The sequence below is a fragment of the Neoarius graeffei genome, chromosome 11 (genome assembly GCF_027579695.1).
Source record: "Neoarius graeffei isolate fNeoGra1 chromosome 11, fNeoGra1.pri, whole genome shotgun sequence".
Classification (NCBI taxonomy): domain Eukaryota; kingdom Metazoa; phylum Chordata; class Actinopteri; order Siluriformes; family Ariidae; genus Neoarius; species Neoarius graeffei.
In genome coordinates, this window is record NC_083579.1 from 70,076,777 (window position 1) to 70,095,286 (window position 18,510).

Sequence of the window (18,510 nt, forward strand, 5' to 3'; positions counted from 1 at the left end):
AAGATTATTAGCTGGCTACAAAAAGTGCTTACAAGCTGTGATACTTGCCAAAGGGGGCGTTACTAGGTACTAACCATGCAGGGCATCCAAACTTTTGCTTCAGGCCCTTTTCCTTTTTTGTCATTTTGAAAATGCAAAAAAGATGAAAATAAAAAATTATTTTTGCTTAAAATATAAAGGGAATGAGTCATCTTTAACTTTATGCCTTTTGGAGATCATTTCAACTTGCTTAACTGTCCACAGTAACAGCGATTTTGACCAGGGGTGCCCAAACTTTTGCAAACCACTGTACATGTTTTGAATGTAGTCCTGGTAAAGCATCACGTTTAGATTGTACCTTTTGATTGGTCTCTTGCTCGATTAATTGCTGTAGCTTCTGCCTCCTCCTCTGGCCCACTTTGGACACGATGGGATTAAGCAAGCGGAACTCCTCGCTCTGCTCGTCCACTTGGTAATCTGGATTCTCAAACATCATCTTGAAACGGTCATCAGTCAGGATGCTGATGGTGCCCTGAGAGGGTGGGAGAAATGCAGAGGGTCAGACCAAGGCATCAGCTGTACTCAAAGAAGTGCCATGTGCTTGGAGGAAACACTGAGGACTCTTATGTTGCTAACAAACTGATTTCTCACCTTGGCCTTCTTCTTGGCTTTTCGGGAAATTGTGTCCTCTCCTGTCTCCATTAGCTTCATTGCAAGCGCTTTGTTCACCTTTGGCAGATTCTGTTTACGTGCAAAAAAGGAGAGGACAGGTGAGAGGGTTAGAACTGTATCAGGCACATCTTTTATTTTGAAATATGTAAGAATGAAGTCTACATGTAACCGAGGTAAAACATACATGAGCGAGAGAGAGAGAGAGCTTTCTCACCTTTAATTGTACTCTCTGGACTCTAGACTCTTCGATTTTCTGCCGTATTTTGTTCTTGCGATATTCCTCATAGGCAAACGGGTTTGCCATAGTTTTAACCTGGGGATTACAGTAAGTCAGTGGCAAGGTCTCATTTTAAGCAAAGTCCTCAAAAGATTTTCAACACCAATCAATTTAAAACCTCATGTCTCCAAATATGACGAAATGTTACTTCAAATATTTGATCACAAAATATTCATAATGCTACAAAAGGTGTGACGTCAAATGATCAGAGCTTACAGTGTCTTGCAAAAGTATTCATCCCCCTTGGTGTTTGTCCTGTTTTGTCACATTACAAGCTGGAATTAAAATGGATTTTTGGGGGGTTAGCACCATTTGATTTAAACAACATGCAAGTCTCTTGGGGTATGTCTCTCTTAAAGGAACAGTCCACCGTACTTCCATAATGAAATATGCTCTTATCTGAATTGAGACGAGCTGCTCCGTACCTCTCCGAGCTTTGCGTGACCTCCCAGTCAGTCAGACGCGCTGTCACTCCTGTTAGCAATGTAGCTAGGCTCAGTATGGCCAATGGTATTTTTTGGGGCTGTAGTTAGATGCGACCAAACTCTTCCACGTTTTTCCTGTTTACATAGGTTTATATGACCAGTGACATGAAACAAGTTCAGTTACACAAATTGAAACGTAGCGATTTTCTATGCTATGAAAAGTCCACACTATAATGACAGGCGTACTAACACCTTCTGCGCGCTTCGACAGCGCATTGATACTGAGCTCGTATCAATGCGCTGCATTATAGTGCGGACTTTCCATAGCATAGAAAATCGCTACATTTCAATTTGTGTAACTGAACTTGTTTCATATCACTGCTCATATAAACCTATAATAATATCATCTCCTTGGTCTTCTCAGCATTCAAAGAGAGGTTATTTTCCCGGCACCAGGAGACCAGCCGAGCCACCTCCTCCCTGTAAGGTCTCTCTTCTTAGCCGGTGATCAGCCCAATGACAGTGGTGTCGTCAGCGAACTTGATAATGGAAGTGTTGCTCTGGGAGGGGGTGCAGTCGTAGGTGGTGAAGAGGGTGTACAGGAGTGGACTGAGCACACAGCCTTGGGGGGGGGGGGGGGGGGGGGGGGGGGTCCCTGTGCTCACTGTCTTGGTGCTGGATGTTCTGGTACCGACTGTAACAGCCTGGGGTCTTTTTGTGAGAAAGTCCAGGACCCAGCAGCAGAGGGAGGATGTCAGTCCAAGGGTGGAGAGCTTCTCAGTCAGTCTGCTGGGGATGACAGTGACTACGTTTACATGCACATCCAAATCGAGCTGCTGTCGGTAATCGAGCTGAAGGTCCCAGCAGGGAGCCAGAGAAATCCAATCCTACATGCACACAATGAAATCGGGCTATTGTGTGAGGTGCATTGTGCACCCGAGCCACAGGTGGCGCTACACGCCCCATCGTGTTGGTACACTTCCAGTTGTTGTCATGAAGAAGAGCTATTCAAGAGTGTAAACAAAGTTATCAGTTCCGTGTTCTCCATTGCGCGTTTTTCTCCCGTCCATGAATTTTAATATATTCAACTCCTTAAGCTGAATGAGCATGAACTCTGTCTCCTCATTGCTCCAGAAGTGCACGTTTCTGCTCGCCATTTTCTCTTCTTCGTTTGTTCCTCCTGACCTCTTCTGCTGCTCGCTACTACTGTTGTCAAGCCGACCGAGGCTGTTGTGTTTCCCGCTTGTGGTCTCGTCACTCATCACTTCCGGAAGGGGCAGTAAGTAGCTCGACTACTAGCTCGATAGGGTATACATGCACTAAGTAGCTCGGCAGAAATCGCATAATCTAGGTCGTGTAGCTCGATTCTGAGAAATCAAGTTCGGTTCAATTTCAGCCGAATTAAGGTGTATACGTAGCATTTAGAACTTCGATTTCAGTCGAGCAACGACAGAAATTCGATTCTCTCTATGTGCATGTAAATGCATTGACTGTTGAAGGCTGAACTGTAGTCCACAAACCGCATTCGAACATAGGTGTCCCTGTGTTCCAGGTGTGACAAGGCTGTGTGGATGGCTGCCATTGACGGCATCGTCAGTTGAACGGTTCTGACGATATGCAAATTGAAGGGGGTCTATTGTGTCTGGGATGCCCTTTTTGATGTGTGACATGACTATCCTCTCAAAACACTTCATTACAACTGAAGTGAGTGCAATTGGGCGATAGTCATTCAGGCAGGTTATATTGTTTTCCTTTGGGAGGGGCACTATGGTGGTGGTCTTGAAGCATGTGGGCACAGACGACATGGAGAGGGACAGGTTGAAAATGTCTGTGAAGACCTCTGCTAGCTGTGTGGAGCAGGCCCTCAAAGCATGGCTGGGGATGTTGTCAGGGCCGGCTGCCTTTCGGGGGTTAGTCCTCCTGAAGACCTTGCTCACCTTGGTTATGGTCACAGTGGGTGAAGAGCTCTGTGCTGCCTCTGCTGGTAGAATCCCTCTGTGTTGGTTGGTGTTGAGGGTGTCGAAGCGAGCATAGAACTCATTCAGCTCATCTGGTGATGTGTTGTGGTTGGTTGTGACCCTGCTATTCTTCTGCTGGAAATTGGTGATGTGTTGCAGGCCCTGCCACATGCATCTGGAGTCTGAGGTGTTGTAATATTCTTCCAGCTTCAGTCTGTACTGCCTCTTGTACTACTCTACTTCCCTGATGGAGCCAAGTAGGTCATATCTGGCCTTTTTATATCCATCTGCGTCACCAGAGGCAAAAGCGGTGGAGCGTGTATGTAGTGTACTTCACTGTTAATCCAAGGTTTTTGGTTTGGATACATTTTGCAGCGCTTGGTGGGGACAATGTCATTAATGCAAGTGCTGATGTAGCTGGTGACCACAGATGCATATTCCTCTAAATCCACAGAACAGTCTTCTCTCAAAGCAGCAGTCTTAAACACATCCCAGTTTGTAGAACTGAAGCAGTCCTGGAGCACCAGATCAGTCCATTCCAAACTTGAACAGTTTTACTCACGGGGGGGGGGGGGGCTTGTTTGAGAAGGGCCTTGTAGGCTGGGTAGAGGAACACAGAGATGTGGTCAGACTATCCAAAGTGGGGGCGGGGCACCGCCTTGTACCCATTCCTCACGTTGCTGTAGACATGGTCCAGGATGTTGTTGTCCCTTGTCGGAAAGCTCACGTGTTGGTGATACTTCGGTAGCACAGTCCCGAGGTTGCAATGGTTAAAATTCGTCCCCAGCCACGACGAGCACGGCATCTGGGTGTGTGGTCTCGTGTTTGCCGATGATGTCATGTAGTAGTCCTAGCGCTGTAGTCCGGTCGGCGGGATGTAAACAGCCAGCATAAACAGCACTGAACTCCCTCGGTAGATAAAAGGGTCTGCACTTCACCATCAGCACTTCAATGTCTGCACAACAGTGTTTTTCAACCACCTGTACGTCCGTACACCATCTGTTGTTAACATAAACACACACACCGCCACCTTTGTTTTTACCGGAAGCAGATGTGCGGTCTCCGCGGTGCATGGAGTGGGTCTGTAGTTCAATGGCCGGGTCTGGCAGGCTTGCAGTAGTCCAGGTTTCTGTAAAAATCAGGGCACAACACTCTCTGATCTCACGTCGGGATGTTATCCTAGTTCTCAGCTCATGCATCTTATTCTCAAGCGAGCGAACGTTAGCTAGCAGAAGGCTAGGTAGTGGTGGTCTTGTAGCTCTAGCCTTTAGCCTAGCATGTAGCCCGCCTCTCTTACCGCGCCTCCGTCTTGGGTGCGTGGATTGTCGGCCGTTTCACCTACTCGAGTCTGGTGGTGATGCGGCCGGTGTCAGCGAAGAGAAGAAAGCTACAGTCCAGAAGGACTGGACTGGGCCTGTGGTGAATTTTGCCAATATCCAGAAGTGTGTCTTTGCTGTAGGTGATCCTAGTGTACAAGCACTGAGCATTTGTCACGATCAAAAATACTAAAATAAACAATAAATACGATCGGTGTCGTGAGCACGTCGCAAACGCGTTCGCCACGGGGGGGCATGATTCATGATTTATTAGCTTAGCACAAAGGTGTGAATTGTTTTATTGTGATACAATAATTAAGATGAAAAAACAGAAATCTGGAGTGTGCATAGGTATTCACCCCCCAAAAGTCAGTACTTTGTAGAGCCACCTTTTGCTACAATTACAGCTGCAAGTCTCTTGGAGTATGTCTCTATTAGCTTAGCACATCTAGCCACTGGGATTTTTGCCCATTCCTCAAGGCAAAACTGCTCCAACTCCTTCAAGTTAGATGGGTTGCGTTGATGGACAGAAATCTTCAAGTTATGCCACAGATTCTCAATTGGATTGAGGTCTGGGCTTTGATTAGGCCATTCCAAGACATTTAAATGTTTCCCACTAAACCACTCCAGTGTAGCTTTAGCAGTATATTTAGGGTCATTGTCCTGCTGGAACATGAACCTTCATCCCAGTCTCAAACCTCTGGCCGACTCAAACAGGTTTTCCTCCAGATTTGCCCTGTATTTAGTGCCATCCATCTGCAGATGAAAAATATCCCCACAGCATGATGCTGCCACCACCATGCTTCACTGTAGGAATGGTGTTCTCAGGGTGTTGGGTTTGCGCCGCACATGGCATTTCCCATGATGGACAAAAATATAAATTTTTGTCTCATTTGATCAGAGAATCTTCTTCCATGTGTTTAGGGAGTCTTCCACATGCTGCTGGGGAAATTCCAAATGTGTTTTCTTAAGCAATGTTTTGTTTTGTTTTTTCTGGCCACTCTTCCATAAAGCCCCACTCTGTGGAGTGTACGGCTTAAAGTGGTCCTATGGACAGATACTCCCATCTCCACTGTGGATCTTTGCAGCTCCTTCAGTGTTATCTTTGGTGTCTTTGTTGCATCTCTGATTAATGCCCTCCTTGCCCGGTCTGTGAGTTTTGGTGGGCGGCCTTCTCTTGTCAGGTTTGTTGTGGTGCCATATTCTTTCCATTTTGCTACAATGGATTTAAATGTTGCTCCATGAGATATTCAAAAAGTTTGGGATATTTTTTATAACCCAACCCTGATCTATATTTCTCCACAACTTTGTCTCTGACCTGTTTGGAGGCTCCTTGATTTTCATGTTGCTTGCTTAGTCGTGTTGCAGAGTCAGGGTCCTTCCAGAACAGGTCAATTTTTATCTGTCATGATCTGTCACATGAATTTACATCATTTGACAGATCATGTGACACTTTGCTTGCACACAGGTGGATCTTAAATCAACTAATTATGTGAGTCATTAAGTGAATTGGTTGGACCAGCTCTTATTTAGGGGTTTCATACGAAAGGGGGTGAATACCTATGCACACTCCAGATTTCTGTTTTTTTTTTATCTTATTGTTTGTGTCACAATAAAACAACAATTCACACCTTTAAAAGTGGTAGGCATGTTGCGTAAATCAAATGGTGCTAACCCTCCAAAAATCCATTTTAATTCCAGCTTGTAATGGGACAAAACAGGACAAACACCAAGGGGGATGAATACTTCTGCAAGACACTGTACAGTGTCCACAGTATCACCAGTTAAGAGCATCATACTAATGAATCAATAACTACTGAGATTATGTACTTTCCCTCTCACACACACCTTGTGGTAGAGTCTGATGTCCATAAAGAAGCCATGCATGTAGGCCCTCAGCAGAGGTGAACCAATGAGGTGTGTCAGACCTGAGGAACAAATTCAGCCAGACTGAATAACCCAAAGCCAAACAGGCTACAGTATCGTCTCTAAACGAGTGTAATAGCACATTAAAGAAGTGGTTTGTAATTTGAGCCTCTAGCTGCTTCCTAGATGAACTGCGATTAAGAAACCTTCTTGTTATTGATAAAACATTTCCACCCCAATGTTGAAATGACATATACCGTGCGAGCTGCCATTTATTAAAAATATAGCTGTGTAGTTGTTTTAGCTGGGGGTGGAGTCTATTTCAGGGCCAGAAAATACAAATTAAATCAGAAAAAAAAAAAACCTAACCAGATTAACTACCTCATAATCTTTGGAATCATATATATGTATATAATTTACCAGCTGGGAGGTCCGGATCATGAAATACCGTGACCGAGGTCTTGAAAGTACTGACCGAGGCCTCGGTCAGTATTTTCAAGGCCGAAGTCACGGTATTTCATGATACGGACCGACCTTAAGCTGGTAAATAATATTTATTTTTTTTCTTTACTAAATTCTAACAGAAAAAGAGAGCACCCGAAAGGGAAACCATATTTAGAACAAACCTGCTACAAGCTCATTTTCGGCTTTCTCCTGAAATGTTTTCTTTTATTTCGTCTTCATCAGGGTAGTAAAACTCGTTTTCGCTGTGAACACTGTCTTTATCGCTATCCATGCTGTAAAATTAATGCTATTATACTGAGAAATGCAAAAATAAATGTTGTCAAAAAATTTGTTTTTGTTGTGAACGAGCGAGTCGCCAAAAGGTCTGTAACCAGGGTCCGGATCGTAGGATTCCGGCCCGCTCGCGAGCCAATCATAGCATACGATTTGATGGAAACCGGACTGCGAAAAAATAAGATTATATATTGTATATGATATTTGAACAAACACTTCTCACATCAGTTCAGTGTTAATGTGTCATAAAAAGCATGCTGAAATTCGACAGTTCTTCAGCGTTCTAACACACAGCAGAAACATTCGGCAGATTTAGGAATCAGTGATGCCTTATGAATGTTTCCCAATGCATGCTTTGTCATTTGGTATGGGGGGAAAAGACTGGAAACAAGGCAAAAAGGTCATGACGACTGGTCATCGATTTGCTCCTAATCATTAACAGTAAGCAAAAGCTTTTTGGCCAATGCTGATTGTTTTACCAATAAGAAGAATATTATGCTTGAGGGGAAAAAAAGAAACCCAAAGACTAAATGCAGAGTGTAAAGGGCAGGATGGTGGTGTAGTGGTTAGCACTGTTGCCTCACAGCAAGAAGGTTCTAGGTTCGAGCCTACAAAGGAGTGAGCCACAACCTATCCCTGCTTGCAAAGACTGAGCCTTTGGTGCTGCTCTGATCATGTCACCAATTAACCTTCTTATTGTGGAATTTTACAAAATGGTGTTACTTGAATATCCAATAAACTTTTCAGTCTCGTTTTGCTTCTGTCCCAGGGCTCAAATTCTAACTTTATGTTTACAAAATACAATTAAGTTGGTCAGGAAGACCACTGAAAAAATTTTTTTTGTACTTTTGTCAGTTAAATAAAAGGTTCACGTGAATTAACAAAAATCACACATTTTTGATTTTATTGCATTTTGAAAAATATCCCAACTTTTCTGAAAATGGAGTTAGCACATTGTGCCTTAACCCATTGACGCCGGATGCTGCGTCGCGCAACATTGCCCCTAGCACCGGTTGTTGCATAACGCAACATTGCCCCAAATGCTGGTTGCTGCATAACGCAGCATTGTTGATTTGTCATTATTTTCAAGACGCATGCCAGATTTGTTTTTTTTATAAAAATGTGTTAGTGTTAATGCTGAATGAGCATGATCCAATAAAAGCAGAGAATTTTATCTTTTAAATGCAACTTATTTCATGTCTATGTGCTTCAGAGGCTGATATATTGATTTTCATAGGCGTTTTCAATTAATTATTTTTATTTCAGAAAACCCTCAGGCAGATGGGGACCTTTTCTAAAAACTGCCTTAGGCATTTGCAGACTTTTTTTGCAGGCGTTTCAGGCGTCAATGGGTTAAAAGAAAACATGCCCTTTTTTTTTTTTTTTAAACCACAAGACTTGTTTATTTGCACTACCTTGAAATACATTTGCAAAGTAAAGTGCAGAACATTGTCTCTGAAGACATGCAAATATTACAATAACCACACATTCAAAACACTTATTAATAGAGATGAGAATGTCCAATAACGTGGGACATTGCAATTTTTTTTTGAACTAGAAAGTTACCAAACTGAAATGGCACCAAATAGCAGAAATAACCCAAAGGCAAAAGGCAAAATGACATGCAAAAAACACCAAGAGCGCTCTGAGAACACAATATCCCATGCTGGCAACGATACAGTGCCTTGCAAAAGTATTCATACCCCTTGAACTTTTTCACATTTTTCCGCCTTACAACAACAAACTTAAAAGTTTCTTATTGAGATGTTATGTGATAGACCAACACAGAGTAGCACATAATTGTGAAGTGAAACGAAAATGATAAATGGCCTACAAAATTTTAAACAAATAAAAATCTGAAAAATGTGGTGTGGATTAGTATTCAGCTCCCTGTACTCTGATACCTCTAAATACAATCCAGTGCAATCAATTGCCAAAAGTCATCTAATTCGTTAATAGAGTCCTACTGTGTGTAATTTACTCTCAGCATAAATACACTTGTTCTGTGAAGGCCTCAGTGGTTTGTTAGAGAACACTGAAGAACAAACAGCATCATGAAGACCAAAGAACTCACCAGACAGGTCAGGGATAAAGTTCTGGAGAAGTTTAAAGCAGGGTTAGGTTATGAAAAAATATCCCAAGCTCTGAACATCTCAAGAAGCACTGTTCAATCCATCATTCAAAAATGGAAAAAAAGTGTGGCACAGCTGCAAACCTACCAAGACATGGCCGTCCACCTAAACTGACAGAGCGAGCAAGGACAGCACTGGTCAGAGAAGCAGCCAAGAGGCCCATGATCACTCTGGAGGAGCTGCAGAAATCCACAGCTCAGGTGGGAGAATCTGTGCACAGGACAACTAAGTCGGACACTCCACAAATCTGGCCTTTTTGGAAGAGTGGCAAGAAGAAAGCCATTGTTGAAAGACAGGCATAAGAAGCCATGTAGGGGACACCGCAAACATGTGGAAGAAGGTGCTTTGGTCAGATGAGACCAAAGTTGAACTTTTTGGCCTAAATGCAAAGCGCTATGTGTGGCGGAAAACTAAACACTGCTCATCACCCTGCACACACCATCCCCACTGTGAAACATGGTGGTGGCAGCATCATGCTATGGGGATGCTTTTCTTCAGCAGGGACAGGGAAGCTGGTCAGAGTTGATGGGAAGATGGATGGAGCTAAATACAGGGCAATCCTGGAAGAAAACCTGTTGGAGGCTGCAAAAGACTTGAGACTGGGAAGGAGATTCACCTTCCAGCAAGACAATGACCCTAAACATACAGCCAGAGCTACAATGGAATGGTTTAGATCAAAGAATATTCATGTGTTAGAATGGCCCAGTCAAAGTCCAGACCTAAATCCCATTGAGCATCTGTGGCAAGACTTGAAAATTACTGTTCACAGACGCTCTCCATCCAATCTGGCTGAGCTTGAGCTATTTTGCAAAGAAGAATGGGCAAAAATTTCAGTGCCTAGATGTGCAAAGCTGGTAGAGACATACCACAAAAGATTTGCAGCTGTAATTGCAGCAAAGGTGGCGCTACAAAGTATTGATGCAGGGGGGCTGAATATTAATGCACATCACATTTTTCAGATTTTTATTTGTTTAAAATTTTGAAGACCATTTATCATTTTCGTTTCACTTCACAATTATGTGCTACTCTGTGTTGGTCTATCACATAAAATCTCAATAAAAAACTTAAGTTCGTGGTTGTAAGGTGGAAAAATGTGAAAAAGTTCAAGGAGTATGAATACTTTTGCAAGGCACTGTATCTACGCTATGAGTGCTTAATACACCCTCATGAAATTGTCAGAGTACAAGTTTGGTAATCAAGGGCTGTAACTCTGGTAAAATGCGACTGAATTTAACAAAATTACAATATACCGACTAGGGATGTTAACCGATGACCGTTTGACCGGTGGTTGACCGAATCAACATCAACCAGTTAATTTTTTTTTGGTTGTTGGTTAAAAAAAAAAAAAAAAAAAATCAATCATTTTGAAGCTGCCGATTTTGGAGCGGAGAACCTGGAATTCTGTGTTGTAAACGCTTGGGGCATGCCATGCGGTGTAAGGACGACAGCTGACAAATCAGAAACACCCATTCAGTCATGTCCCGCCCTCCCGCCCCAGAGCTGAAGACAGCTGACAAATCAGAAACACCCATTCAGTCATGTCCCGCCCTCCCGCCCCAGTTGAAAACAGCTGCCACTCGGTGAGAGAAAAGTGTAGACACAGGCTTTTTAGCTTACAAATTACTCTTCTGTTTTTTTTTTTTTTAAATTATTATTAGAAGGCACATCGAGTTTAGTCCTGCCTTGGCCAGTGCATTCTGAAAGTATGTTTCGGTCTGTGGCCAACAATGCATGTTATTGCAGATCATATCTCTCCACACAAACTAAAGGCGCAGATGCCGACTTTTTCACGGCTGAATCGTGCAGATCCGATTTTTTTTTTTTTTGGGGGGGGGGCGTTGGAGTGTCTGAATAATTTCATCAGAGTAAATTCTGTATTAAAATGACTAAATAAGCAAATGCCGTTGAAATTAGTCAGACACTCCAACGCCCCCCCCCCCCCAAAAAAAAATCGGATCTGCACGATTCAGCCGTGAAAAAGGCAGCATCCGCCAAAAGGCGCGCCGTTTGCATCCCTGTTAAACTCACAGGTTAACCGACTTTAACCGGCTAATGAGGCTCGGTGGTCGGTCAAGATTTTTTTTTAGTTTTCACCATCCCTAATACCAACATATAACAAAGAATCCTGCCAAGTTTCATGAAATTCCTCCAAAAATTGTGAGAGGAGTCGATTCCAGAATGTGAGCACCCTTCCCGGACGGATGGACAGACATTGCCACGACATAATCTCCCTTTGGGCCTTTCGGCCAGTGGGGGATAATAATAAAAAAAAAAAATAAATAAATAAAAAAACCACCCAGGGCACACTGTTTCTCATTATATTTGAGTAAACAAGTCTTACAAAAAGATTCTTAATCATTGGCAGGGTCGAATCTAAACTGATATTTTCCTCACAATGACACCATTTCCTCAACTGATCTAACAGAGAATGTAAAATATGCCCGAGTAGGTGAGTGAGTAGGTTTTCGTTCCTCCTTTGTTGTGCAACTAAATAGTGGCCCACGGGTTCAGTGCAATGCTTTCAGTAGAATTAGTTCTGTATCACAGGCAGACAGAAAATGTCATTTTCCCAGTGCTGCAAGATTTCATCATGCATGCTTTCATATTCCAGGACCAGACAGACAGTGGAGTTCATTTTCTGGCTTGATTACTGCATTTAGATCAAAAAGGGGAAACGCCAAAACAGCTTCAGACTTAAACGAGAACTGAAGGCAAATTTATCATAAAAATTCTATATACACCTCTAGGATTCGGACAGCACTACAAAATGGCGTCCTCACTATATAGCGCCCTGTATAGTGAGTAGGGAGCGATTTCGGACACAGGGAACGTGACCAACATCTGCCAACGTTGTCAAAAGATGCGCGCGCCCTCTTTCGAATGCTGATGTAATCAAGCTGGAAGTTTTGTTTGTTTTGATAGCAATCAGGAAAGTTTGAAAAAAGTAGGCAGTAATCGTCATTTAAACTCATTTTTGTGCAATATTTCATTTGGAAAACAGTTTTCAAAATGGCAGCACTGACACCTGGCTGACACGTCACATTTCAAAGTTTCGCACAAGTCTCGAAGATCGCACGGATAAGCGACGCCTGCCGTGGACCAAATAAACTAAATTCAACACGGCTAAAAACCGAATAGGCCGATAAGTATAATATTTAATTGCAATTAGTTGCCAACATGAGTCATGATATAAGGTTACTTAAACCGAAAACGTAACTGAATAACACGTTAATTAAGAAATAAAGCAAGTTTAAAAATGACTTCAGTTCCCCTTTAACTAGGCATCCTGTCACCATCTTTACACTGATATATATTTTATTATTATTATGTTATAGACATTTAATTACGTTCATGTAGCAAATAGAACTTTCAGCAGTTATGGAAACAAAAAAAGAAGGCCACATACAAGACTAGTGAACTTACCAAGGTTGTCCAGGTCTTTGCGTGTAACAAACTTGTAGTCGTCATAGACTGTACTCTCTGGGTTCTCCTCCAGTTCCTCAGTCAGGTTATCCAGGAAGGAGCACCACCGAGGTGCAGGACCCAGGGCCTGAAGGACAATGAAGGTGGAGGTGGTGAAATTAAGCTCGTCACACAGCAAACGCATAACACTGTGGAGACCTACACCCAATGGCATTCGGTTCAGAACCTCATCTGTGTATATCTAGGAGACAGCCAGATACTGGAACTCTGTTGGACGTCTTTTCATGGTGCGTTAGTCATCTGTGGATCTTCTGAAAAAGTCTGAATCATTCAAGACTGTTCTCAAACCTCACTCTTTGGATGAACCGTCAGTCCTAACTAGCTTCATAACAAGCAAAATTCAACAAGCTGAACTGCATGCATTTAATGAAGAGTTTTACGCTCTGTCATTTATCCCCACAGGATTCATCACTTTCTGAAGAAAGTGTTCTTTTACCTGACAATTTCACTTAACGGACCAATCAACATGCTCACGTGAAAAATGTGTTTCAGTTAGGCCTGTCACAATATTCAATAGACCTCTTGCAGTCACGTGACCGAATCCCGGCTGGAATGTAAACAGCCGCCATCTTGTCGGTCAACAACACAGCTGAATATAACCGACGGACTACACGGCTCATTTTTCTAATGAACAGATAACTAGATACATGTCTAAAATAAACGACCTACAGATTAGTGACCCTTATCGATTACCGGACGTAGTTTTCACGACCGTGTCAGTGGATATTGAACTGCCAGAGGTGGAATACCCAGATGTGTATAATTACCTCATTAACTTTCCCTCGCTGTTCAGTGGTGAAGCACTGCATGCTTATAAATCTCTGGACAGTTATCTTTACAGAAATTCAGGATTTGTCAGCCGCCCTCAGATGTGGCATTTTGTAAACAAGAAAATAACAATCCTCATTGGACGGGTAAGTCACTTAAGTATTGAGTACTAGTACTGATACTAGATATATCAGTAGTATCTAGTATAGCACTGACCAGCCGATTATAGAATAGAACAGAATAAGGTAATTCCAGCTGTAATTCCAAATCGTCCGTCTTGTTTACCATGGATCTGGCGTTGGAGAGGTAGAGGCTTGGCAGTGGAGGTTTGAGTGGCTGTTTTCTGAGCTTAGTCAACAGGCCGGCTCTGCAGCCTCGCTTTTGCTTCCTCTCCCGACGCTGCCTCCTTCGCCTCTGCCAGACCCGATGACAATCCACGGAGACCCCGCTGGTCTCGCTATCTCGTCCGGAATGTTGTGCATGCGATGGAAATCGCTACAAACCGTCATTTTCTGCTGGAAACCAATGTCCAGTAAGTCCATACGGTTGTAGTGGATATTGAAGTCCGGTACAGACAAACAACACGCAAAAATACACACAAAAAACGTGCACAGGTAGGGAGAGCTTGTAGCCGCAGCATCCCCATCATGTGCCGTCATATCCACTATTATGGTTGAATATTTTATATTATCAGTTAGATCAAGTATCAGTAGTCTATCACTATTACTGTATATATACCTGATAGCAGCAATCCATTTTGCATGCCTGTCAGGGTCCCGTGGCAGCCTACTGTCAAGTGTATGTGAGCATCATGGGTTTCCCACACTTGAAAGGGAAGGACTCGGACACAGGATTCCACTCGTCTTATGTTTTATTGATTTTCAGTGGAGTTGACGTTGTAGTAGAATTGTATATAGTAGGCTTTTCCAGAAGAAAAGGTAGAAGTAGAAGGCGGAAATATGGCGTTTGACCGACAAGATGGCGTCTGTTTACAATCTGGATCGGCTGTGACGTCACATGCAAGTGGTCTATATAGACCCCTTGCACTGACGTCACCCGAAACCGGAAGTAAACAAACCCTGTGCCATATTGGAAGACCAACAAACTCGTGATTAGGGGGAAATAACGGCAGCGAGCGGTATGTGAACCGACGAGGCACTTGGTTCATCAAAAATCTACAATGGTAAACTTTTGTGCCGTGTTAGGGTGTTCTAACAAAGCTGATAGGAAAGGTGAAAAGAAGTCTTTCTTCAGAATACCAGCTGCGATTGAGACACAAGGGGAGCAAACCAAGGAGCTTTCTGCCAGGAGACAGAGAGAGTATCTAGCTGCTTTATGCAGAGCGGATCTGAATACTTCAAGTCTACAACAGTACAGAATATGTTCAGACCATTTTGTTACTGGTAAGTCACTAGGCTAGAGTGTTGTAGAACATTTTTTTAAATGTTTACTGAATAAAAACATCCTTAATTTTATCACGTTATATATTTCATTTCTTTCTTTTGTTTTAATTTTCCTCCCTCCATCCCTCTTTGGATTTTAAATATAGTTTTTCCCCATGTCCAAATAATTCAAAGATATATAAATAAAAACAGATAAGAAGTAAATTAAAAATAAATTATGAAATAAAAAAAATCCATAACAGCATGAATACAGATTGCAATAGTGGTCAAGTGCTATAATTTTTTTAACATGATAGTGGAGAATTTCATTTAATCTGCACTGATTATTATATGAATGTTTACAATGTCTGGGTAGCAAACAGATGGCAGAATTGGTGTCAGGTCCTCCTTATGTTTCCATTCTCCCTTGCCCCGAGTCTTATCATATGGGTCAAACCCATCAATCACAGCCAGTTTCTCCACATACCGTGCCCTTTCTGCATCTGGTAATGTACTCACATAACCAGAATTATCAGCCATCGTGTCACTTCACTCTCGCTCGTAGTTTGTTTTATATTGTATGTATGTATGTACTTGGTCTTCCAATATGGCACCCTAACAAAATCTCGCGGTACGGTGACGTCATGCGGTAGCCCTCTATACCGACTTGCAGGTATCGTACAGTAAATGAAAATGAACTCGGTAATTTTTTTCCCCGTGATTTTGGCATTTATGCGCTGTACATCTACATAGGGAAGTCTCCAGAGTATTAGCTTAACCCATTGACTGAATAAAACGCCGCGCTGTTTTCTGTCATCTCATGCGGCTCTTTGTCAGAGGCGGGGCCTCCCAGCATGCAACAGTTATCCAGCCAGAGTATCCACTGAATGGGGAAAAGACAACAACACATTGCTCCGTTGTACAGACCATAGGCGTAGAATTGGGTACGAACGTGTCCCTACCAATATTTCTGATTGAAGGAGGGAAAAAAAAAAAAAAAAAATCACACTCCGTGCGCGGTACACAAATGGTTACTGTAGGTTTCCACTGGGCGAAACACCACGCACAATTCGCTCATGAATAATCGCTCTGGGGGCGTGGTCGCAAAAACAGCAAGCAAGTCTGGCTACCATGTCAATTAGCAAGTGCGGTTGCAGTGCAGTGACCAGCTGCTAGCTAGCAAACTGTCCTTGAGGAATGTAACGTTTTTGATTAGCTCGTGAAATGAATCAGTTAACAACAGTTCGTATTCAGTGTGTAAAAACGACAACATACGAATATGATTTTTTCTAAGTTTGTGTGGCATGTAAATAACAACTGGTGTTCATTAAGGTCACAAAGACATTATTAAATCATATCAAATTGTGCTAATATTGCACCCAGTCTTGCTTGTGAAGTGCGTGCAAACTTCAGCAGCCCGCTAACCCTTAATTTAAAGTGCTTCAGTTAAGACCTGCAGAGCCCTGACCAAGTTCGTGTAACATGACACATGTAAACAACAACCCGATGGTGATGTGGACATTAACAGGTGTCTGGGCCATGAACAATCAAATAAAACATTTTCACGTAATAAGCATAACAGCCTACGACTTCTTGATCAGAAATTTTTGGTTCCTCCCGCCTCTCTTTTGAAAACGTCACATACAGAGTACATACATACGCTGAACTGATTGGTTTTTGAGGGGGTTCATTTGAAAGCAGTAGGCTAAAAACTTCTCTGTAGAACCCTGTCACTCCCTCCGCTCCCTCCCCTCTCCGCTCTGGGCTCAAGACGACAACAAAAAGGGCAATAATATAACAACCACCAATCAGAATTCAGATACATTCTGTTGCCAAGTAAAATTGTAACCTTTCAACGTGTCAAAAAAAGTTCTAGAGCCCTCGTCCTGTTTTACCGTTAGATCGATCACACATCAGCTTAAACTAGCATTCTAAAACTAGTTCAAGATCCTAGAGAAGAGAGCCGACTCCCCCGCCAGCCTCATGGAACGCAGTGTTTAAGGCTCCGGATGTGTTTTACTTCCATTTATGAGGGAAAGGAACATACACCCTCCCGACAGTCAGTGCGGTATTCGTTTGTAAAACACATTTGCAAATTGGTAGAACGAGTTAGTCACCACATGTAAGATTTGCAGTTAATCAAATGAATTGCATATTATTATTATTATTAAAATTACTCCAGTTCTGTACTTCAAATTTTAAAAGTCTGGACTTTGGAGAGAAGATGGATGCTCTTTTGGTGGAACACAACGGAGCAAAATATTGTGACTCTCTAATGTTGACCTGAAGTTGGCATTGGGTTTTTGTCCCCACCAATGTTAATACCAAACCTACGCCCTTGCCTACATGTTCTCATTCTAATTGTTGTTATTTTTATCCAAAATGACAGCTGGCAATATGTTATTACTTTGCACTTTTTGTTTATCTGGGTACGAATCTTTGAGAAACTGGATTGGCAGAATGTTATGGAATCAATTTTGTGCCAAAATGTTCATACAATACTTTTGAAATATCAAACAAAAACGACAAATCAAAATACAAAAAAAGTCAATTTTTTTAGACTGGCAAACAAATTATTTGTGTAATCGTGCAAAATATCAGTCTATTACTCTTCAGAAACCTTTTATTTTTGTTCCGCGTCTTTCTCAGTTTTGTTTGATGTAATTTATTTTGGTTGCGATTCCAGCTTTCTCGTTTGCGCTCCCTGACTTTTTGCTTGCAGTTTTGGCACAAACTTCCCGTGTGGGTGGGCTGTCCAGGAATGCATTCCCATTGGCTAACTTGTGTTTGACTGACAGCTACGCTCAGCCATTCCCTACTTGGATTTTGGCGGACTGTTTGACGAGTGACCGATCCATTGACGGTAAACAAGGATCGAGTGGACTTCAGTGGCGACTATGATATTGAATTAATTCAACAAAATGTAAATCCAATATCATAATCGCCACTGAAGTCCACTCGATCCTTGTTTACCGTCAATGGATCGGTCACTCGTCAAACAGTCCGCCAGAATCCAAGTAGGGAATGGCTGAGCGTAGCTGTCAGTCAAACACAAGTTAGCCAATGGGAATGCATTCCTGGACAGCCCACCCACACGGGAAGTTTGTGCCAAAACTGCAAGCAAAAAGTCAGGGAGCGCAAACGAGAAAGCTGGAATCGCAACCAAAATAAATTACGTCAAACAAAACTGAGAAAGACGCGGAACAAAAATAAAAGGTTTCTGAAGAGTAATAGACTGATATTTTGCACGATTACACGAATAATTTGTTTGCCAGTCTAAAAAAATTGACTTTTTTTTGTTTTTTTGTATTTTGATTTGTCGTTTTTGTTTGATATTTCAAAAGTATTGTATGAACATTTTGGCACAAAATTGATTCCATAGAATGTTGCCTGTGAAGAAAAGAATGCCTTTTTATTATGCTGTGCCAAGTTAATACAGTATTTACTTAAGTGCAATTTTTAAGAGCCATAGATTGTATTTTATTTATTGTTTTTGTTGTGAGTGGTTTTGTTT

The 18,510-nt window shown here is 42.3% G+C and overlaps 1 protein-coding gene across 1 annotated transcript in view; it reads right to left on the bottom strand.

The window, feature by feature from the left end:
- The window catches only part of nol10 (nucleolar protein 10), a 95,793-nt gene that overhangs the window by 30,532 nt on the left and 46,751 nt on the right, over nucleotides 1–18,510 (bottom strand). The window contains exons 14-18 of the mRNA XM_060934685.1: nucleotides 12,787–12,913; nucleotides 6,476–6,555; nucleotides 866–964; nucleotides 631–720; nucleotides 338–511 (exon numbers count right to left, since the gene is read on the bottom strand). Of these exons, the coding sequence (XP_060790668.1) occupies nucleotides 338–511; nucleotides 631–720; nucleotides 866–964; nucleotides 6,476–6,555; nucleotides 12,787–12,913 (570 nt within the window). The remainder of the gene's footprint in view (nucleotides 1–337; nucleotides 512–630; nucleotides 721–865; nucleotides 965–6,475; nucleotides 6,556–12,786; nucleotides 12,914–18,510) is intronic.